Genomic DNA, 22,593 nt, shown 5'->3' with positions numbered 1-22,593 from the left:
TGTGACAAAAGAACAAGTTCATTTGGTGTGGCTTCCCAGTGCTTCCACTTTTGAAAATGATAGAAAAGACTTAATTCAGCTGAGCCAGGTCCTTCTTGTTTGAACGGCAGAGTAGTCTTCCTTTTCACGGACACAAGTGGGGGGGTTGCGACAGACGCAAGCGGCCTTGTGGAGGTCTGCTGGCGTCGATTAAGAGCTACCATAAGGAAATGTGAGACAATTTCTGGGAAGAGGCGTGGTCAAAGGATGAGGATCATGGAACACTTTCCTGAGTTTTCATTTTCCTACTAGCTGTGCTGGCGTTTAGACACCAAACACCCCTTGGTGCCAACTAGGTGTTAGTAAGTCAAAAGTTGCCACTTTGCCTGTAGGAGATACGCAAGTGGTTTAGGAGACACCCAGCTTATGGAGGCACCGCTGTATCAAGACAGAGCTGCCTCAAAGCAAATCCCTATTAGATCCAGTGCACATGAGGGGGTGTCCTGACAATACAGGGATTTTGCTTTATGTGCCTCAAAGTTATTATCCTGCTCTAGCTACCTTTCACTTCTGCTCTCATCGACTCTACAAAAGTAACTCCCAGGAAATGCTCTGTTGAGATCTGAGAATACTTTCGGTTTTACTTCCGCCCTCACCGACTTCCAACCCCACACAGGATCTCAACATCTCTGTCCATAGGACAATCTTGTGGCCTGTTTAATTAAGAAGACCACTGCCTTCAGCACCACCTACAATTATTGTTTCTAAACAAATTTGTTCTTTCTTCACCTGTGAAAAATAAACTATAAAAGTAAAAAAATGAAGTTTTTACAAAATAATACTTAATACATTTCAACAGTGCACTGTATATTTAAGAAACAGACAAACGACAAATATATTTTAAAAAGTAAATTTTTCACGATTTTTTTTGTTAGTACTTTTCATTTTCCAATGCGTGGGGCCTAAACATCTGCAATCTACCAAAGAGGCAAGACACTGATGAAAGCACAGGAACCTGAGACATTTCCAACATGGTGAGAATAAGTTTACATCAGTCACACTGGACTATCGTGCACTTTTCTAAAACAGAAGATGCAAATCTCAAGAAAGGGTTTCAGGGACAGAAAAAGTGATTATTGATAGAAAATTAAGTTATTAAATATGGAGCTCTGCCATTAAGCAACAACTTTTAAAAGGCCCAAAATGCAAAAAGTGGTATTAACGGCATAGGGAACTTAAGGCTTCAATTGCAGAAGTCACAATAAGTTCCAAAGTATTCTGGTAGTTCTTTATGCGTGGAGATGCATACAGTAGCCAATCTAGTGAGACGCACCATTTGGATATCAGATTCCAAACGAAAAACAAATCTCACCTATTCAGGACTCTTAAGCCAAACAAACAGTGGTGCTGGTTTCTTCTTCCAGGATCCACGCCACATGATAAACCGTTTATATAAAACCAGTCCATTTTGTGCCATTACAAAATGGATCCATAGCGATCAAACGAGAGGAGCAGTGATGCCAAATGAGGAACAGATGGGATACATTATAATTGCAGGGCACAAAACACATCCCCATAAGGGAACCCCAAAGCACCTAAAAATGAGGACTAAGTGGCAACAGACACGAGCAGATGCTGTTTTTACATGCATGTTCTGAAACTAGCATGCATTTGCTGACTGCTTTACTTAAATAAAAAAAATGTAAGTTTAGAAAAAGAAATCTCTCATCCAAACTTGTCTATATATAGGAAATTTACTTTATGATGACTACTACAGAACCAACCCACAGAACAGGAGTATTGTCTTGTCAATATGGGCTTAGTTTGGATTTGTAAAATGACACGGAGGGCAGATCTATATCTGCCAACAGATCTTCTGGCACTATTCTGTTTGAGGTTAAAACTGTACCAATAGATAAAGAAGGGTCTCTTGTACCACCACAGTACAGAACCTCAAAATACTCAGCCAACGCGAAACAAAGGTCCATTGTCTACATGCAGCACTGCTGCCACACTGCCAGCCGTGGTTTGCTGTATCAATGCTGATCTCCCTAGGACTCTTCATTCAAAAGGAGTCTAAGGGATTAAAAGAGTTGTATAAAATATTCACATTTAATATTAATAAAGATCCTCCCATGAGCACCTGGGGCCACAGCCAAGTCCTTCAGCTCAATGGGAGCAGTTCATGTTTGAGATGTGTGCGCACCTTGAGGCCCTAGTAAGTTTAAGCACGACGGCCACATTTTTATTACAAAGATTCCTTTGCAAATCACATGCATTTAATGATGAAAAAGGGTTGACGAAAGTGAACTATGTTTCGGCTCTGTGGTTCATCTCTTGATAGAAGAGGTTGTCTGGACTATCTACAAGAGACTAGCTTCGATTTTGGAAGTGGAGAGCATGCCGGGTTAACTAGTCTAAAGTTACAACATGCGCTCTACCCAACAGACTTCAAACATATCTTTACACAACCATGGCAGCAAATGAAGGACCTTCTGAGTATTGGAAAGAGTGGCTGTCCCACTATCTTAACCATCTTCACATGCTGGTTTAGGCAAATGTTACAAGTCATAGATTTTTCCAACTACCAGCCATGCTTCCATGTAGTGTTCCCAGATTGTGCTCAGCACTTCAATTCCTAATGGGACGAGGGCTGAATGATTCACTGCCATTAGATGCACTTTATGAAAATATTCAGCAACAAACATACTGACATAGCAACCAAGCAAATAAAAACCATTTCATGCAGTACCACCCATCCTTGTTGGTCACCACTATAGATATCGCCATCAGATTGGAGGGCCATCCGGTATTAGCTGGCCTTTTTTTTGTTTCATAATCTGAGATTACTCCTAAAACAACCTTTGATGTTACTTTTACAGAGTTGGTGGCATCGTAATTGCCAACCACACAAGTTGGTCATGGATCCCTGCTGCACCAAAGTGAATACTGTATAGTTTCAGTCTGCTTAAAATTAGCATGCACCTTCAAACCGCAATCATCCCCACCTGACTGCATGTTAACAGCGGTCCGGAAACGCCTTCAACACCAGAGCGGAGATACTCTTGAAGGCATGGGCCTACTTGGTATGAACAACCCATGTGTTCAGCCCTACTAGGTCTTGCAATCACACAAAAAAGTGGCATATATATATATATATATATATATATATATTAATTATATTCTTATTATGCTGTCTAAGGAGTAGATGGGGAAATCACTTCTCTGTTCATATTGCCATTCCAGTGACACTTTACAAACTGTGAAATGTGTCTGAGCAGGTCTCACAACAGCTGTAAAACCCAGTGCTGGAGGGATCCTAAATGCACAACTGCAGATAATGCCAGGTACATATTTCAGTTTGGTTGGATAAGCTTATGTAAATTGAAATTTCTTAAAACAGCTATAGTTGTTTATCCTCTAGTAAGTACTTAAGTGATATGATTATTTTTACACCCGGATATCATTAAAATAACACTACTTTGCCTTCACACTAATAAGATCCAGTGTCTTATAGTAAGATCATTATCCTTCCTGGTAAATATGTCAAATAATTATCTTTAGGAATGTGTTGATATGGCAATACATTTTTTTAGTTATTAAAATCTAGCGCTTTAAAGCATTGTTCCCTGGTGACCCAATGCAAAATATGACTTGTGGACCGCTTAACATCTCAGGTTTCTTGATACCTATTTTCAAAGAATGATTCCACAAATAAGGAATCTTGTCTCGATCTTAAACAGATACTTCAGGTTTTCTCAGGTTAAGTGTAAAATCAGCAAGCGTGTTTGTGGCTTAATTAGAATCGATTTTTTGCCTTTCATTGTAAGCTAAACCTAAAAAGAGGCATGAATTATCAGTTTGAACAACATTTTCTGTGTACAAGATTAAACTTCCTGTGTTTGCCCTAGGTGTCCCAAAATAAGTTTTGTAAAATAATACAAATGCTCTTTATTTAAAAAGAAAGCAGTGTCTAAACTCCATCATTATGCTCTTTTAAATAAACCAGTACAGGATTTGCACACAATTTTACAATAGCAGAAACGCACCTTTAAAATTGCAAATGACATAACATGACAAGAATTTGTTCCACTTTCAGTAAAAACACCAGCTTCTAAATTGTAGCTTGTTCTCTTGGTCAATACAGTTTCACTTAATTGCCAGTTTGCACCCCAAAAGGTTAATTATAACCAGAAATGTTTTTCTACAGACCGTTTTTTCTTATTATTCACAATTACTTGTTTTTTTCTTAACAAAAATACCAGCTTCTAAATCCAAACTACTAATCTTTCTTTTCTATAGTTATATAATTTGAAGTCCTATTCCACCCCAGGAAAAGGCTCACAATAAACTTTATGGGTTCAAAGAATCTCTATACATAATAATAGGATTGCAGATTTTAGAAGTGTCTTTAGTAAAAGACAAAGGAAATTCCTATTGAGTTGGTCAGAGATTTAATTCAGTGATATACTTAGTCTTGCACAGAATTCATGCTCCCAATTCAAGGATATATGAGTCATCAGTGTATGTAGAACCCATCTAACCAAGCAGGCACACTTTGGTCAATTTGTGGACAATCGAGACAGGTGGTTATTATGCACCCTGGTTCCACTGTAGCGAATGGTAACAATCTGTGCCCATTGCTTTCATTTCAACCCCTTGAAGTTACTTAATTTGCGGGCACAGTGAAATCGTATACAATTTAGTTATCAATCTACGACTATGGGTCAGTCCCAAATAAAGACTTCGGAGCTGCACAGAGGCTTGGGTAAGTAGCTACTATTAAATACATCTAAAGTATTCAGTCTATCCAAGCACCACAGATGGAAAGGAGATGGATGAAGGGGAGAAATGGGGCATCATCCATGTAAACATTGGCTTTCAAGATTCAATTTCCCGTAAACTCCATTGCTGGGTTTACCCAGTATCTTCCACCAATATATATATATTTTGTTAATATTTCAGGAGGCTTACCAAATACCTTTGTACAATGCCCACAAACATAGGGGGAAATGGACGAAAACTAACATAGGTGAGAACTGGGGCTTAAGGCAAAGGAAATTGATTGAGTCCGGTTTCAAGGATGTGCCAATGCAATGGTGTCCCCAAACCTACAACCCTGCATACCGTTAAAATTTCACCTCTAGGGATGGACCTCTGCCAACTCTAAAAACACACTGGTTTCTACAATGATCAAGGTACTCTATACCTTAGTGTGGGACAAAGAAGATACCATGTGAGAACAGGTGATTTGGGGGGGAGGGGGCGTTCAGTGGCACCTAGTCTATACACTTCTTACTCAAGCAGCAAACAAAATTTTACAATTCTCAAACAGTGGCAGTACACTTGTGTGGAATGCTGTCAAGGTCTGCGAACCCCTATGAACATGAAAAAAAATACAAGCATTCAAAAATAAACACACTGATTTGAGCTTACAGCACCGGGTCTCCTTCATTCTATCTTGTCCATCCTGTAATATGTTGACCAGCCAGCAACACAATTATTGGCTGGATTATTCAGAAGGAATTCACAACCTCCTCTGGCAATATAATTTTTTTGCAACTCCATCTGTATTCATATGCACTTAAATGTGCATTTGCTCGGGGCCAGGTAAGTAGAGAGCTTGACAATTAAATGTCCCTTGATCGATGCACCTTTTCTACAGTGCCTGGTGGAGCATTTTGGAACACTCGATACCCATAGCTGCTAACTGGTAACTTGTAGATCTTTTTCAAATGCTCCCAAAAAGTTACCCAGCCTAGAATTCTTGTGGTACCTTAAATGTGCATCTTGAAGGAATCCCACATAGCCACAGAAAGCGGGCCCAAACGCACTAAGCTTGAGCTTTATGGGTATGCTCTGTGGACATAAAGGGCGGCATGCCTCTCTTGCCAAAGAGACATCCCTCTGCCCAATAATATCCCGCCATCAGAACATTAACATGCTCAGAATAACAATCTACTTTCTTGATTCTAGTCTCTGTGCCAGAGGCATCTCCAAAACGGGCAGCTGGGCAGTTTGTTCCTTTTTAGCCTTTGGCAACATTGAAGAGCGGCTAGTGATGTGCTGAGAGTTTGAAAAATGACAAACTAAACTGTGCTGGTTCTACGTTGTTAATGTGTGGATTTGGAAACAAGAAAGAGTTGAACAAAAAGATCAGAAGAAAATAGTATTACAAACCCCAGCATCCAATAAAAAAAACATACCGAAAGGCGGGGAGGGTGGTGGAAAATTAAACAAGGCACAGAATTTTCTGCAAATGACTTACTGAACTATAACCCAAGTTTGACTTGGAAAAAAAATAACATTTGTCTCTGAAAACAAAACTACAAATTAAAAAATAAAAATCGAGGTGTCACAGCAGAGTGCACTTTACCAGGGTTTTTTTTCTTTTTCTTTTTTTTTTTTTTACACAAATACCAGACCACCTGATCTCAGGCCTCTCTCTAACCATTCATTAAAAAGAAAATACAAGAAGATGCTCGCAAGCTCCAAGATAACTGTCTGTTTAGCCTCTACACGGGGGCCAGTAGCTGCCCGCACTCGAACGCCTCTTCCAAAGACAGGAAAGCAAGGCAGAGTTAGATGAAGTATTCCTTCTTCTCTTCAGAGTTGTTCTGTCCGCCCTCTGCATTGATGATGGCCGTGTCCGCGTCTGCTGCATCATCTGCACCTTTGGCTTCATGAGTGAAATAAGTCCCTGTGAATAAGCGAAATAAGTCAGCACACTGTGTAAGGGGACTGCAAGCATCAACACCAGTTGGCATTTTCAGCAATTATTCCAAAATTTGTAAAACTTCAAACCCACTTAAATTACACATTGTGTCCAGACACATCAACAGTTCTTGTACTCAACTGGGAAAGGCAATCCCTTCCAGTGACAGAAATGTCAAACACATTATTCTTATTTTGTACAGTCCATCATCCAACCACCAGTCTTGGTTCATTCCAACTAATCATGAGCTCTAACCCATTTCAATCTACCGCCACCTCTTGTACCTTCAAATCAAATACCTGATCTTTTCTATTGCAAGCAATGCCTGTTCTTTAATTTCAAATCAACAAGGGTTGGCCAGTTAATTAATTTGTATGCAAGCACCCTTTCTGTTAGACCAGACTGCCTTATGTAGGTCCTCCCCCAACTTTGTGCCTGCCTCCCTCAATTTTTCTGTACCTGTTTTTTGAGGCTTTAGGACTCTTCGCCCTTTACTAATCATTGCGATCCCGCTTGTGCCCTCACCCCTAAAACATGGTAACACTGGCTCTTACCCAATTGGCATATTTAATTTACGTATACGTCCCTAGTGAAGTGCACCACATGAGCACGGGGCTGGTAAAGTAAATGCTATTAGTGGGCCTGCAGCACTGATTGTGCCACCCATAGCCCCTTAACCAAGTTTCAGGCCTGCCATTGCAGGCAGGGCCTGTGTGAGCAGCTTACTGCCACTGCGACTTGGCATTGCAAACTACTTGCAAAGCCTTAAACTTCCGTTTTATTACATATAAATCACCCCTAAGGAAGGCTCCTTGGCTCGCCTTTCCAGCCACCCTGAAGGTACTGAAATGAAGGGACATGCTGTGTCCTGAAGCACATTTGTTCTATTTTTTTGCACATCTAAAGGATTACCGCAACAGCTCATAGAAAGGCTCATTGGTGCCAAGTACTGACTGTGGACTCTTGCTGATACAGAATAACTTGTGATATCGAGATTGGATTGCTGTCATCTTGGTTTTATCATGCAGAGATAAAGAGCCTTTATTTTTCTAACCTGGTGTGAAGTCTTGTTTTGTGGTGTATTCACTGTTTTGTTGTATGAGATATTGCACAAATACTTAACACATTGCCTTCTGTGTAAAGCCTGCCTGCTCTGTGCCAAGCTACTGGGGGTGAGCACAGGATAATTTAGCATTGTGTTGAGACTTACCCGGACTAGGATTGGGGTCCCGTCTTGGACAGGGTGCATACCTCTCCAACTGGAGACCCAGTTTCTAACATGCTCGAATCAATCACACCGGCTATTGCTGAACTCAGCAAATAATCAGTGCTTGTTAAATACAACCAATATCCTGCTCACGCACAACCATGTGTCATCATACATCCCTGTATGAAAGTTTCACCTTATCCCTTTTACCTTCGTAGGTGGTTCTATTAACCCCTTCTACGCTCATGACTAGCTCAGCTCGTCATGGGCGTAACCTGCGCTACGCGGATGACGAGCTGAGCTCGTCACGTGTTTTTTTTTAAATCGCAGCGCGCAGCAGGAAAACCGCTAGCGTGCATGCGGTTAATATGAACCTCATATTACTTAGTTCGGTCTTTCGCTAGTACAGCATTTAAATACTAATATCTAGGCCAAATATATTTTTTTATTCATAATATGGCTATGTCAAGGAGTCTCTTCCTGGCCATTCTGGTGATACAGCACTGCTTTTTTAAATAAACAGTAGAGAAGTCTCTTTGGGAGTACTCTCCATGAAGGTTACTGTGTTTTGCCTTTACCAATGGGTAGCCTTTTCCCACATACCTAATCTTCTGTTCCTACGTGGGTTCCAATGATTCCTCTGAACAGAAGAATGAATTATCCATTTTGCTGAATCAGTAAATTTGTCATCTTACTAAAGTCTTGCAGGAGGTTTCTTGGAGTAACCCTCTAGTTTGATTGAAGAACATCTACCTTGGATTCTTGACTCACATTCAGTTTCTCTATAATGTTTACTTTTGGTATGTGTACAGGGCAGACGTAGCCCCAAAGTGCAGCTAATTGCTTCACCGGTAATAGGGATTCTTGAGGATCCAAGCCCACCAGCAGACCAGACTAGACAAAGTGAAGAAAATCACTGATGCCGGTCAGTTCGGGAGACCCTTGAGAGGTACACCAACCCTTGCAATTCGTTAAACAAAGAACTCTGAGACAATTGGGTGAGTAATGCAGTTTTTGATAGCAGCCTGGTAAATGTTGATTTACTTACCTGGTTTCTGCACACAACCATTCTGCTCCATTTCCTGCTCCAGTAAGCAGAATGGGAGCCACAGGTGGTCAAGTGAGTAGTCACTGAATACATTTTTTTTTTCAGTGGATTGCCCTTTGGAAGCCCGAGTGCTCCCTAAATGACTGGCTGGGTGATGTCCAGGCAGGAACAGAGAGAGGAGAGGAAAACCTGATAATTCACAGCATTAGTCTTAGCACGCCAATACCTGCTGAGAGGGGGCTCAATGATCTACGCTTCTGAAGCACTGGCAGATTGCCAATATAGATGTTAAGGTTAATGCCCAATATTAGTTATAATTTTTTATTTTTTTAAAGATGGAGAGATGGATGATGTGGCAGCCGTCAGAGCTTAGCTGGGTCAAAGTGTTTTTTTTTTTCACCTGTCACTATTTGGCCGCCTTTAGAGGTAAGAGACTGTTGCTCGTCAGCAGTGAGGCACGGATGTGGAGGACAGCAGTGAGACCATTGCAAGAGGTGTCAATGAAGGTGGAGGACATGGCATCAGTTGTAGGGAATTGATTTGCCTTACAAAGGAGCCGATCGTATGGGCATCGACAAAAAGTGGCAATCTGAGAATGATGTGGGGAACTGGGAGAACATGTTTGTTATTCAGGAGGGTGTTTGTGACTGCTATGATGTATGTGGTGGTGACTGTGTTTGATGTCAGTTCACTTTGTTTTAGGGGTGGCGGGCGGTGGAAGAGGGTTCATGCACTGTTTGAAATCCTTAAAAAGAGCTTTGTTCACTATGCTGGCCTTGATCATATAAGCATTGCCAAAGACAACAGATTTGTCTCTGCTTAGTTTGTCTTTTGGTGCTGTGCAAAGTCGTCTGAGTGACAAACAGTTCTGATGTCGTTTTTTGCTCATTCATTATTCATGTGTTTCTTTTATTGTGTCTAGCTCTTCTGTTTACCACAGCTTGGATTTTTTTTTATTGAGGTTTTTGAACAAGGACCTCCGCGAAGGTCAGCAATGGGGCAAATTTGAATCTGTGTAGCACAGCCAGGTTTAGCCACTTTATTCTCCAAACAGAAAGTGCATTCATCTATTTATTTCTTTTCTAAAACAAGGACAGTTATATAAAGCATTTAATTCGAGATAAAGGTGAACGTTGGATACATAAAGACAAAGGGAATAGTGCATTATTCTACAGATGTCCCCAGTCACCATTACCCTCCTTTAGTGCTGCCATCACTGGGACCGTGATATTACTGTAATCAAGACTAGGAGTACCAGTACGATACGGCTGATACTAGTATTACTAGTAGTAATAGCATAGTACTGATACTAATAAAAATATTAAAACGGGTAATACTTCTAGAACGAATTCAACTAGTACTGGATTATCTAGTCTAGGAGTACCTCATCACATACTAGTTCAGTTACTAGTGGTAGTACTGTTAATACTTCTAGGACTACAGCTATTACTACTACCTGTACCACTATTACTGACTCTCGTGCTCATAACCTTATTACTGCTCACAAGTATGCCTACTACTACACGTGTTGTACTAACTATCAGTACTCTCTACATTTTCCTCCTGTGGGTTGCAGAACCAAGTACCATTTCAGCCCACCTACTCTTGTCTGGACTATGCTAACTGACTCGCCACAAACCCCAATGGGTAACATAGGTGCGAGATGCTCACGTCTGCAGCCATGGGACCACGAGTGGCCTTACGGGTACCAGACTGGCTTTTGGCCATGTAGATAGTCTCATTCCATAAGGCAGCTCTGCACACAGCTTTCGGTGGATCTCAAACAGTTGTTTGAGATCCACCGAAAGCTCAGTGTACAGAGCTGGTTCAACAGCAAAAGTGGCAAAAAAAATAAAAAGAACATGCAGAGATTGTGATTTCTGGTTACAAGTACCTCTTAATGATCAATTACAAACCAACAGTTCACAATCAGAACCATAGGAGCTAGTCTCTTCATCATGAGGTATGAAAACCGTTCTGTTTGTCTCTTAAAGGCGTGATGCACAAGGCATTCATCAATTCTGCTTACTGATAATTTTACGTCTTGTTGGTGAAAGTTAGAGTACATCGATGTCTCGCACCATACATCTTTCCAAGAAAGCTACCAGCCAACGTGCATACTCTAGCTTGTAATTGGCAAACCAGTTGCAGTTTTGTTCTACAGCAATACATGTAAGTACTACAGGTCCAATTCTCCTAATGCCTTACTAAGACTAACTACATTATGATGGTACAACCCGGGTTTGGTTCACCAAACTCTATCCAGCCTTCATCTGTACACCTAGGAAATGGTAACTGAATAAGCAGCCCACGGTATCGGCAATCAGAAGGCATGTACTCAATGTAAAAGGCACAAGTCCTAAAAAAAGAAGTGGGGGGGGGGGCGCGGTCATCGGAAGTGACGTTACGAAAGGTGGCTTGCAACGTCGGGCTCATTGCCTACCCTCGCTCACCCCTTAGATGTGATTGCATTTGAGAAGTCAGCACGTGAGCAGCGTGCTGTGAGCTCCGAGCTCCTCGTCCCAGAGAGGCCAAAGAGTGAAGTCCAGCTGTTTGGCAGGGGGGACGGTGTCCACCCAATAAAATAAGTGGGGGGACACCGTCCACCCGCGTGGTACCCCGACTCGAGCCATGTACTTAATGTAAAGAGTACTCACTGACTTTCAAAATGCTTGCGTTGACCCTATCCTGGCAGGGAGTGCGAAGAGCACCTATCGCACAGAGTTAACGGAAGGCCCTTAAATGATTGGTTCTTGGTTTGCTTTGGCAGACATATCTGGGCATGATCTGGGAAGGGGGGGGGATCTGGACTTGGATATTTTTGTGCTAATTTAAAGGTGGGGTTCAGAAAGTTCAGAGATTGCATAATAGAGTTAATGCGGTCTGTTTTGTTGCTTTTTGGGGTATGAGGACTGTGGTTATGGCAGATGAGAGCACCATGGAGGTGATGAATTCACACCTTGGTGGAGGGCTGACCTGGGAAATTTGAATACAGCAAATTATTTTCATCTTAGTTTTGTTTCGTTGCTTTTTATGGGAAAATGTGTACATCACAAGCAACATGAAGCGTATAATTATTTTAAATTTTCTGTGAAGGGAAAGATTTTAGAGATCATTTTATACAATACATTGTGCGATTGTGCCACTTTGTACGCACAAATTAGTTACTTTTAGGCATCACATATAGAGAAAGAGAGAAGAGGATAGAGGTCTAGAGAATGGTCGTCACTGTACCACTAAGTGAGAATGCATAGCGGTTAGGGAGTAGGGTTTGGATAGGCGAAGAGTAGTCACATTTTACTTTAAGAGGTATTAACACGTTGGCAAAGGAGTGTCAGGGGAAGGAAGAGTTGACTCAGTTAAATTCGATCATATCGGATTATATGAGCCCTAGTAACCATGTGGGCGTAGTAAAGAGGTAGAGGATTTATGTGTGGAGTGGGGGTCAGCAGCAAATAAACTTAAAGAGAAGTGATGGAGGGGTCCTGCCAGATCTGAATTGGTGTACTGCTCGGGATTTGGGTCCCAAAACTTGATAAAGTGCGATCTAAGAGTTTGCGCTGCAGAGGTTGAAAAATATTGAAGCTTCCAGGTACAGTGAGTTTCTTCCTCAGGTAGTGTGCTTAGTTTAAGTGACTTGTGGATGACAAAGGTTGATCTAAGATTACAGTGCACTTGGAGAGAGCCCCTTGATTACCACAGGAGTAATATGGTCACATTTTCCGTGTTTGTGGTCACTCCCACTACTGCATTGCATTTGGTATTGTCCTTGAGAGGATTAGGTAAATTCTGGTATCACATTTACCTTTTTCTTTTATTAGTGCATAGTTGTAGGAAGGTGGTGGTCATGTAGGAGAAAGCATGAAATTAGGTGAATGATTGATTGTACGATGTGGTGACTGGGAATGTTGGTGTTAAGTGGTAGAGTGTGTTGAATCATTTTTTTTCTGTGGTGTGTCTAAAGTTGGAGCACATAGCCAGACGAAAATATTGGTGTACCAATTTGTGGAGGAGTGGTGATGTGTGCCCATGTAAATGTGTCGGTTGGCAAAACAATTATTGAGTTGTTGAGATGGTATTGTTGCGAGTGCCTATGAGGGACAATCAGAGCTTAATTTGAGTCAGTGGTTTCTAGTGCTCAGCACCAGCACTTAATTGTCAGCACAGCACTTATGACAGTACGCCACATGGTGGCGCTGCGCATCTAATTTAGAGATTAGCAGAACAGTTGTTCATGAATACAATATACATTAAAAAATGATCTTCCCAGCCATTCCTTTAGCATTGGGGGAACTCAAATAATCTGAACTGTCACACTTGCAGGTGAGAGAGATGGTTAGTAGTAGTTTTGGTAGCGACGACGGAGGTGGTGCAAGCTGCAGTGGCCTCCTGGTCAGGGCCCAGGCACTTATTTTACAAATTAAGCACTGTGCGGAATGGAAATGAGGCAGGGGCTCGTAATGCACCTGGTGACTCGCCATCCTCTAGACCAGTTCTTGCTTCCCCTTCACCTACCTTCCAGTGCTTTAGGATTACACTCACACACATAATGAGTCCATAGAGTTAAGTCATATTGCTTTTACTTGCTTTCTCTATTGATTTACTGTGGTTTTAATCTTTCCTTTCTCCAGTCCACAAACTTACCAATGATGGGACTGTTTGTTACCAAGACAGAAGTATGTTCTTATGCTTAGACTATTTTGATATATCAACCTTGAGTTTCTTCATTATTCAAATGCATCATCAATACCAGAGCTTTTCTCCTACTGAAGGAACCATGGCTTCCATGCGGGCAGCATACCTGCCCCCCACCGGCGGCTACAAGTAGGAATAGAAATAAGGGTGGGCTCCTGGCTCAATGGAATGATAGAGCAACAGTGCTGAAATTCGAGTCAATAGTACGACATTGTGCGGGAAATTCCCAAGCAAGCACACCCAATATATCACATCACTGTCTCCCACCTTGTTCAAGTGCTATGATAAAATAAACTAAGGGTAAAACTAGCCAAAGAGCCAGTCCAGAAAACCTCAGTGTTTGAATTGCAATAGACAATGACAGAAAATAGCACCCAGTGATTTAAAGGTTTTTTCTTGGAGGGACACAGACACCATCTACTGGGAACATATTCGAGTTCAGTACCATGAACAGCAACCTGCAAACAAACTGCCCAGCCTCTGTTCCCTAAGAGCCCTAAAAGAAGCAAAGGCTTCTATGACTGAAAAGGAGAGCACAAATAGTGTCTTATTTGTTGCAGCAATTTATTTAACAAATGTGTAATTCGCACAGCTACGCAGAAGGGTTTCCCTGTGCAAGACAGACTCAAATAGGGTGTCCCAGGACAAGGATTTAAAACAGCCGGGTCTTCAGACATTTGCGAAAGATAAGTAATGAAATGCAATTTTTTAGTGTCAGGCAGCTATGCTGGTGCACAGGTGAAGCGGGCAGATACTTTGTAGCGTTGCACACTGTTTGACCCAAATGTTTCTTTCCAGCAGCCAAGTTTCCAGGGATTAATTGTGATTTATGGCCCTAGTGAGGCACGTCCTCCAGCCGCGTTATTGTTCATGGGTTTGTGCAGTGCCCATGCTGGCTGTCCTTGCGTGGTTTGCTCCCTGCTTCGCTTTAGTGTATGTGCGTCACTGCTTACCACAGAAGACAGAATGAGCTCAAGCATTGTTGGAGTGGTGATGCGCAGACCCAGGTAATCCACTTTCAGATATATTAACAAAATGGTAGGATTTCAATATGCAACCATCTGCTTAGGTGGAACTGGGAGTTGTCATGCCCAATTCATCAAACACCCTTTCCCTGATTACCATAAGCGTCAAGGCTTTCAACAGAGAGTTTTGCTTGGGAATCTCACACACTGCCTTAATGATCTCCTGGATATCTGCTTAGACTTGAGGCTCTGGTTTCATGAGAAATTCCGTACAGAACTCCCCCTCAATCCAGTGCTTAATGGGAGCCGGTGGTTTCTGGTGCTCGGCACCAGCACTTCGTTGGCACCACCAGTACATATGACAGTCTGCCACATGGTGGTCTGTTCGTCTGATTTAGAGTGTGCACAACAACAGTTGTTTACTAATTCAATATACGTTAAAAATTACTTACCTGCCGCCCATGATAATCTGACAGCTTTGGGGGCCTATAATAGTCTGAATTGTCACACTTGCAGGAGTGCAATGGTTAGTAGCTGGTTCAGTATGGTCATTGGAAGCGCAGGCAGTGGCAATGGGTGGGATAGGTTGCAATGGCCTCCTGATGAGGGTCCAGGCAGAGGCACAACTAGAGCCAAATTTGGGGGGTGGGAGGGGCTAAGAAAAATTTCGGGGGGGGGGGGCTGAATCTTTAAGCAACATGCAGAGTGGAGCTGCAGGGGATTTAAGAAGGGGTGAAACAGCAAGGCCTCATTAACATGTAAATGGTCTTTTAAACACCTATGAAGTGCTCGGGTGCGGGTGTGTGCGCTCGGGAAGCGGTCTCATCTTGGGCTGCCACACACGACGGTGGGAAGGGGGGCTGAAGCCCTTTGAGTCCAAAGGGTGTTGCGCGCCTGGGTCCAGGCACTTTAATTTATTTTTTGTTAATTAAGCACTGCCTCATCTTCTGTATCTTACCCAGGGGTATTACACAACATGCCCTCCCACCAGGAGTGACACTTATCTTTTAGAATAGCAATGAAGTCACACTTCATCCAGTCAGTAAACTAAAATCCCAAATATGCACTTTGATCGTCTCCTAGGAAGCCAGCCAAAAGGCTCTCTGTTCTTTAGGATGGATTCCATATTTGTATCCCTTCATGTCATGTTCCCATCAATTTTTCACTACAACAAAAGCATACCTGGTACCTTCTGTGCTGCTCAAATACTTTCAGTCACAAAAACCAAGACAAGGACATGCTGAAAAACACACGCTAACCCCAAACATCCGAGAAATGTCACTGCCTGACGTATCACAAGGAAGCTTGCTGGATCAGTTAGACCCTGAGAGACAGCCCCCCTGGTTGGTGGAGGCCTGCCTTCACTCCTCAGATAGAGGAACCACCCCACCCCCCTCTTTTATTAGATATTCCCCTTGCCTGATGGAGAGCTTTCTTTCGAAAGTGAGTATAGGTTTATGTAGGACACACTTTCAGCTAAGATAAATGCTAAATATGGCACCTCTTTTTTTGGTCTACCAGGGATTCTCTTTTTTCAGAAACAAACCTCCAAAGCATGGGTTATTTTTCAAAAGGATAAAAAATGGCCCTTACATCCAATATTACTCCCTCTGTGGGGTGAGGGGTATTTCTTGATTTCCCTGCCCAGGCCTGCAACTCAGGGTGGAAAATATGTATTGAAGGACCATCCTCCACAGGGCAGACCTCCTGATGCATTAAAAGTGGTGTGCCCTATGGTGAATAGGACAATACGTTTACTGTGGCCACTGGCATAACACTAGCCCCCACAGCCCCTGTGGTGTGGGGGGACCCCAAGCTCCAGGGGGCCCCTTCAAGCACTGAGCGGACAGCAGGCACCTGGCCTGAGGGCGCTTGACTGGGTCCAGAGCATGGGGCCGCCCTCCATGTACTTTGCAGGAGGTCCCCCTCAAGTTTCCTTACGCCACTGATGTTGGCACGTCAGCTGTTCCTGCAGTAACATTCCATAGAAGGCAGGTACCCTTCTTTGGGAAGGGTGGCCATGGGTCAGTGACTGTGCCTGCATAGTAAAAGAACAGCTTGCCTCATAGCATCAAAATGAGATCCCTGTGTTCTACTTTGATGCAACACTGACTGATTGCAGAAAATGCATCAGTGGGAGGGGAGGTTGAATCTAGAAAACTATGCAGGTGCAAGAAAATGTAACCCATAGGGCAGGATAACAATTCTGGAAACAACGGCTTCTTCTGTTTGTTTTACTCTCCAACTGTCTTCTTCTGGTAACTCAGTCCAATGATGTGTCAAATATAGGAGGAATAAGGTAAATATATACTTGTAAGATGTTTTCATTGGTTAAAAAATATTTTAAAATAGTTAGCTACTCGAAGTCAACTTACAATAGTTTGCCCCTTTTTTCTTATGATCGTGTCCCATTCTCCCTTTTATTTTTGGATTTCTTTGCATTATTAGCTTAATGTTAAAGGATGTATTATTTAAGGATAAATCCTGCTCCCCAGCTTGTTCCAATACATAATGCAGTGTTCGTTTCAGAGACTCTTAAGCAAACTTCACCACGGGAAGCAGCACTCCGTGCCCATCAGTCTAGGTAGCCCCCAATGCCACTAAAGCACAAATGTGCACAATAACTTGATCCACAATATATTGTTCTAAGTAAATGAAAACCAAGCCTCACCTTTATGTCTTGCAAAGTACCGCCCCAAAATGATGAGCAGACACAGCATTGCAAACACAACCACGGCCACCACGCCTCCGATGACCGCATGGTCCACGGTCATGGGCACCTCCTCGGCTGCCTGGGAATCTGCAGGAATTGGAAAGGTTAAATTGAGTAGACTTGGTACGCACAGCATTGTTGGTTAATGTCATCACCAAGGGTGAAAAGGGTTAGGTGGTAGACATCACCGTCCGTAGCAAATATTATGAAGGGGCATTCCAGGATTCCAGAAAACTGTTTAAAAGTAATCAATATATTTTAGGGTAAATCAATAACAAATGACAAGTACACATTCACGCTTCATGCCCTTTAGCAGAGTAGATATTGTGGAAACGCAATTGTTGCGGGACAGAAGCTTCTGTTATACATTCAGTACTGATCCAGACATGCGCCTTCCACAAAAGCAAGAAAGTGTAACCTTGTTCCAATAAGAAGCTGAACACCAGAAGTCTAAAACATTTAGGGCCTGGTTTACAAGAGAATCAGGCCCTTAGTCTATTTAAAACAGGAACATGGGCATCAATGGCAGGGGAGCACTTTTACGGAATATGGGGTAGGTAACCCATTAATGCATTTGTGGGTGCCTCTGAGATTGGCAGGGAATTAAAATAGATGTTTTGGTGTTCGTGGTGGAGCAAAGCAGGCGCCTGGTGGCATTGCCTTATTACAAGATTATGTAGATGTCAATTATATGTTCTACATATTTGGGCACTGCGTACAGTAGGACCGCCTATTCTAAATACCAACGCTTATTATAAACCTTTTATGAATGGCAGTCAGTGGAGTTTTACTTGATCTAGTGTAGGATTGACTAGCTAGCCAATCACCCTGGGAGAATGAGCCTTGGCACAGGTCGTGGCGAAGAGATGGTGGTGGTTGTGGGCGGGTGGAACAGCCACATTAGATCGCAAAAATACTTTAGAGGCCGACAAAAACAAGAGTTAATTACGAGAACTCAGTCCCTTAAAAAAACAAACATTAATTACTGATGAGTAATTGCTGTTGAGACAATTTTTAATTAACTAAAAAGAACAGGAACAATGGCCTCTGCTTCCTTCTGGCCAGACGGGCTGCCACTGGCACAGCAAGAAACCCCCTTGTGGATACAGCATCAGAAAGTGCACTGAAAGCGCTGTAAACAATTTTAATCGAACTGCGCCGTGACACCAAAGCCCGTCGCGGGGAGCCTAATGGCGGCCAGGATTTATGGCAACCCAGCTGGGAGACAATCCTTTCCCCCTTGATTAATACATTAACATTCTAAAATGGAATCTAAACCATTGTCCCTTTTTCTATATTATTGTGTCAAGCGCGGCACTTCCATTAAAGAGATTTACCGGCCGCGCCGCACAATTTAAGCAATGGCGGCGAGGGAAACGGTAAAAAATCTTTTAACTTTGCATGATTTGTGAAGTCAGATCTGACGGATTTAGCAGTCAGATCTCTCACTGTTCGAAGCGGGGGCGCCATAAATCCAGCCCCCTGCAGCTGGCCGCGCGCGGGAAAGATGGCGCCGAGCGTGGTGGTGACGCAGCGCGGCCGCACGTCGATTCCCATCAAGGATTTACACCTCGCCCTCAGAAGGATGGAGCCGGGCCGTGACGTCTCCCCTCTAACATTATCTGAAGTTTATCGATCAGGTGAGCGGGTCCATGACAACCAAAGGTAATGGGGGCTCTCTGAAGCCGAAAGCCAATACGCTGCGTTCAGCAGAAGGGCCTGATTTACGCACTCTGTCAATATTCGCGATTCTCCCCAGGTATTAAGCGGTTAGGGGTGGGTGGGGGAAGAGGGGAGACGACGGAGTAAATAATGCGCGACCGAGCTCTGGAATAAAGCTTTCCAATTAATGGGGTTATATCTTAATAGTACAACTCTATTAAAATATTCCTAGATAGAAAGCTGAATCATGCTTTCGGTTTAATCAACGTATAGTATTATATATTTTAATGATTTTCTTTGCTGAAATGTGCAAAGGTCATTTCTTCACGTATTAAGTAGTCACGTTGTAAAAGGGAAATATTAGGATGTCATAATGAGGAGGAGCTAACCCCCTATCATATGGTCCAAGCAATGGCACAAACCGGATGGAACCATCATGACTATCTCATCCAGCGCTAGTATTTCAACTCCAGGACTTGTAATCTTGTTTCAGTCATTATATAAGGAGTACTGTTGGGGGAGAAAAGTCCCGCTCATGGTGGTAGACAAGAACGCCTGCCCAGAGTGCTCCAGCTGTGGTGATTTCTGGATCCATGGCAAAGATTTCTGGTCACAAGCGAACACTGATCATGCGTGTGACCCATGAACCTAGGCCTCTTTGACGGCACACGGTCTAGTAAGATCAGGAGTGATGTACAACACTCTACCCTCCTAGTGGTGGAGGGCTACAGTCAACCCAGGAGCAGAGTAGCAGTAATGCGGTGGTGGCAGCATTTATAGGAAGTGATTAAGTAATATGGCCTACATAGGTGTTTGCATTCAGCGCTAAAGATGCATGAGTGACTGAGGGGTACAATGCATCAAGCCCCAGGAACTGCTGAAAGAGCATGTGGAGGTCGAGGAGCCCTGCACACAGATTTGTGGATCACTACTTCCGTGAGAGCTGGGTGGGACAGTCTCTCTCTCTCTCTCTCTCTCTCTCTCTCTCTTGAGCCAGGCTATTCAGTACACTACAGCAGGGCTCTTTAATCCTGAAAGAAGTGACTGGTCACAGGCACCTGGATACATCTCAAGAAAGAAATGGAGTTGATATGAGTTTAAGTGTAGGGCTGGGGGCCTTCGTAATGGTTTGATAGACATCAATGACATTGACATCCAGGTGTGATCTTGTGGGCACTCCCATAGCCTGTGTTTGGGACTATCAAGTAATGGAGACAGTCCTGCCTGGCTCTCTGGAGGAGGCTCTCTGGAGGAAGAGCACAACAGAAGAGTAGGTACTTCAAAGTGGGCAACGCAGAGAACACCAACTTGACGAACACACTAAATCACATTTGTTTCTGGAAATGGATTATAAAAAAGGGAGCTCGCGACTCTCAAATTGTCAAACTCAAGAAGCCCATCAGCGTGGAGACGCTCAGCACGATTTCTACCCATTGTGACCATGATGGAAAATAAGGGTCTGCCAGTCTCTTGTGTTGTGCGAGGGGACATCATCCAGAAGAACCAAGGACACTCTCCTGGAGCCAGAACACCAGCTTCAGTTTGACCAAAGACCACAAGACGCTGTGAGAAAGCAGAGATCGCCTGGAGGGAGCAAGGTCTAGTGGGGATCCTGCAGAATGGATCCTGGAAGCAGAGCTTGAGATTCAGGACTGCAGCTCTGATCAGGCTGTCTGCCTGTGTGCCTGTTGCATCAATCAGGCCGTCTGCCCATGAGCTTAGTCCTGACCTCTGTATACCAGGTGGGGGCCAGGGTGAAGAATAAGGGTCATTACCCTTAGTACCATGGTGAAAGGAACAAAAGTGTTTTCACCCATGCTGCTCCGTAACCTGAAGATGGCTGTCTTGTCTTGTTCATGGGGCCTCCGACCATTTCTGGGTGTGTGTGTTTTTTTTTAAAGTTTGTGAGCCTGTAATCACCCTACACCTAACTCCTCCCTGAGAAGCCTTGGACTGCTCAACCCATTTTACCACAGAGTCAAGTGCTGAAGGGGTACTTCGCCGAGTTGCTCAGACCCCACAGAAGGCGAAGCCCTGGGACATCACGGGTAAAAGGCCTCAACCCACATGGTTGGGTCCAGTAATGCCGGCTTGCCCTGTGGCCCTCTGTAAGGGGTTCTGACAACTTAAATTGCCAGATTTTTACAAAAACAAAAAAAGGACTGGAGGAGTGGCGGTTCACATGGTGTCTGGGGAAATTTCGAACTAAGTAGATTTCAGTACCTGTATCCGCAACTGTTTGAAATGTATGGTAGCTATATCAGAAGTCTTGCCACTAGATTCCTGAGAGTGTCTATTTATGGAGTTAGTCTACTATCATACAGAATGCACAGAAGTAGATATCCACGTCATACAGTGAAAGTGACACTAAGCTTGTTAGAATCTACCCGCCAATATTAATAGAATCAGTAGCTACATGCTTTGAACTGTACCTGCAGCCATATGGCATGGGTTGGGCTTGTTTACCTTTGGGCAGACACCAGTACCTCCCCCTTCCCTGCCTCTCAAACTGCTCTTTCTGGCATCCAATCAAAGGATATTACCGCTCCCTCATCTCACATCCCCATTGGCACATGGGCAAAGGGGATATATCTGTGACATCACAGAGGGAAGACAGGAGTAAGGGTGCCAGATTTCACAGCACATCCAACAAGCCTGCACGTTAACTACAAAACAAAGGAAGAGGACGGGTGCATGCTACACTCCCGCCTCTCAGGAGTGCTCCAGTGGGTATGAGAGGCCTAGCCTGAGATTGTTCACCTTGGAGAAATTCTGTCATTACTGAAACAGGTTTGTTACTGGGGCAGGGTGTGCAAGATGGAAGCAGCACCAACTCTGGATCAGAGAGTAGTGCTCTCTGTGGAGCTCTTTCTTCGCAGTCTGCACCCCCAGGTGTGCGCTGCATGTTGGCTGGTTAACAGAGCTTCTGCGATTGGTTTCACTACTCAAAAAGTACTGCCTAGCAAAGACACCTACAAAGTTATACCATAACAATATACTTCAGCTGGCCCCCTACCAAAAGTAAAGATGTTGAATGGTTGTTCTTATCAGGCTAGGTTGTAGGAATAGAGGCCTGGTCAACCTAATGTGTACAGACAACCATTCTACTGAACTGAAACCAAGATCTGGGGCATGTTGTCCATTTTGAGACATGCAAGATGCAGAAACGTCCTGTACATAGAATCTTGAAACAGCAGGCCCCTACTGGTCTATCTGGCCTGCTGAAGCCCTATCTTCCTAGGCGCACTTTGCGCTCTGCAAACCATGGTTTGGTCTGTGTCCTTCGAGTAAGGAAAGCAAGGGCTGGGGGTCGCTCTTTTGGTTTTATGGCAGCTAAACTCTGGAATTCTCTACCAGTTAGCATCCGAGCGATTCCCAATCTTTTGACATTTCGGAAATCATTGAAAACATGGTTGTTCCCCATTCTGTAACTTTCCGCATTTGTTAGTTTCCTGATCGCTCTGACGGTTTCTGGTTGCGCTGGGACGCCTCGTCGCTGGGGCAGCCATGCGCATTATAAATCTTGTATAAATAAAATAAATAGTAAGTACATATTATAGGTTGCTAACTTGCTTGCTTGGTCGTCCAGTGCAACTTGTCGGGCGTGGG

The 22,593-nt window shown here is 43.4% G+C and overlaps 1 protein-coding gene across 7 annotated transcripts in view; it reads right to left on the bottom strand.

Annotated features, from left to right (window-relative positions):
• Positions 1–3,915: 3,915 nt before the first annotated feature.
• CADM1 (cell adhesion molecule 1) overlaps positions 3,916–22,593 on the bottom strand; it is a 678,445-nt gene continuing 659,767 nt past the window's right edge. For all 7 annotated transcript variants that reach the window (XM_078681871.1, XM_078681873.1, XM_078681874.1 and 4 more), the window contains 2 exons: positions 17,281–17,409; positions 3,916–6,679 (listed from right to left, as the gene is read on the bottom strand). In XM_078681871.1, coding sequence (XP_078537997.1) covers positions 6,561–6,679; positions 17,281–17,409 — 248 coding nt within the window. In that variant the 3' untranslated portion in view covers positions 3,916–6,560. The remainder of the gene's footprint in view (positions 6,680–17,280; positions 17,410–22,593) is intronic.

This window comes from Lissotriton helveticus, chromosome 3_1 (genome assembly GCF_964261635.1).
Source record: "Lissotriton helveticus chromosome 3_1, aLisHel1.1, whole genome shotgun sequence".
Classification (NCBI taxonomy): Eukaryota; Metazoa; Chordata; class Amphibia; order Caudata; family Salamandridae; genus Lissotriton; species Lissotriton helveticus.
Note: the sequence above shows the minus strand (reverse complement) of the source record. Positions and strands in the feature narration are given on the sequence as shown.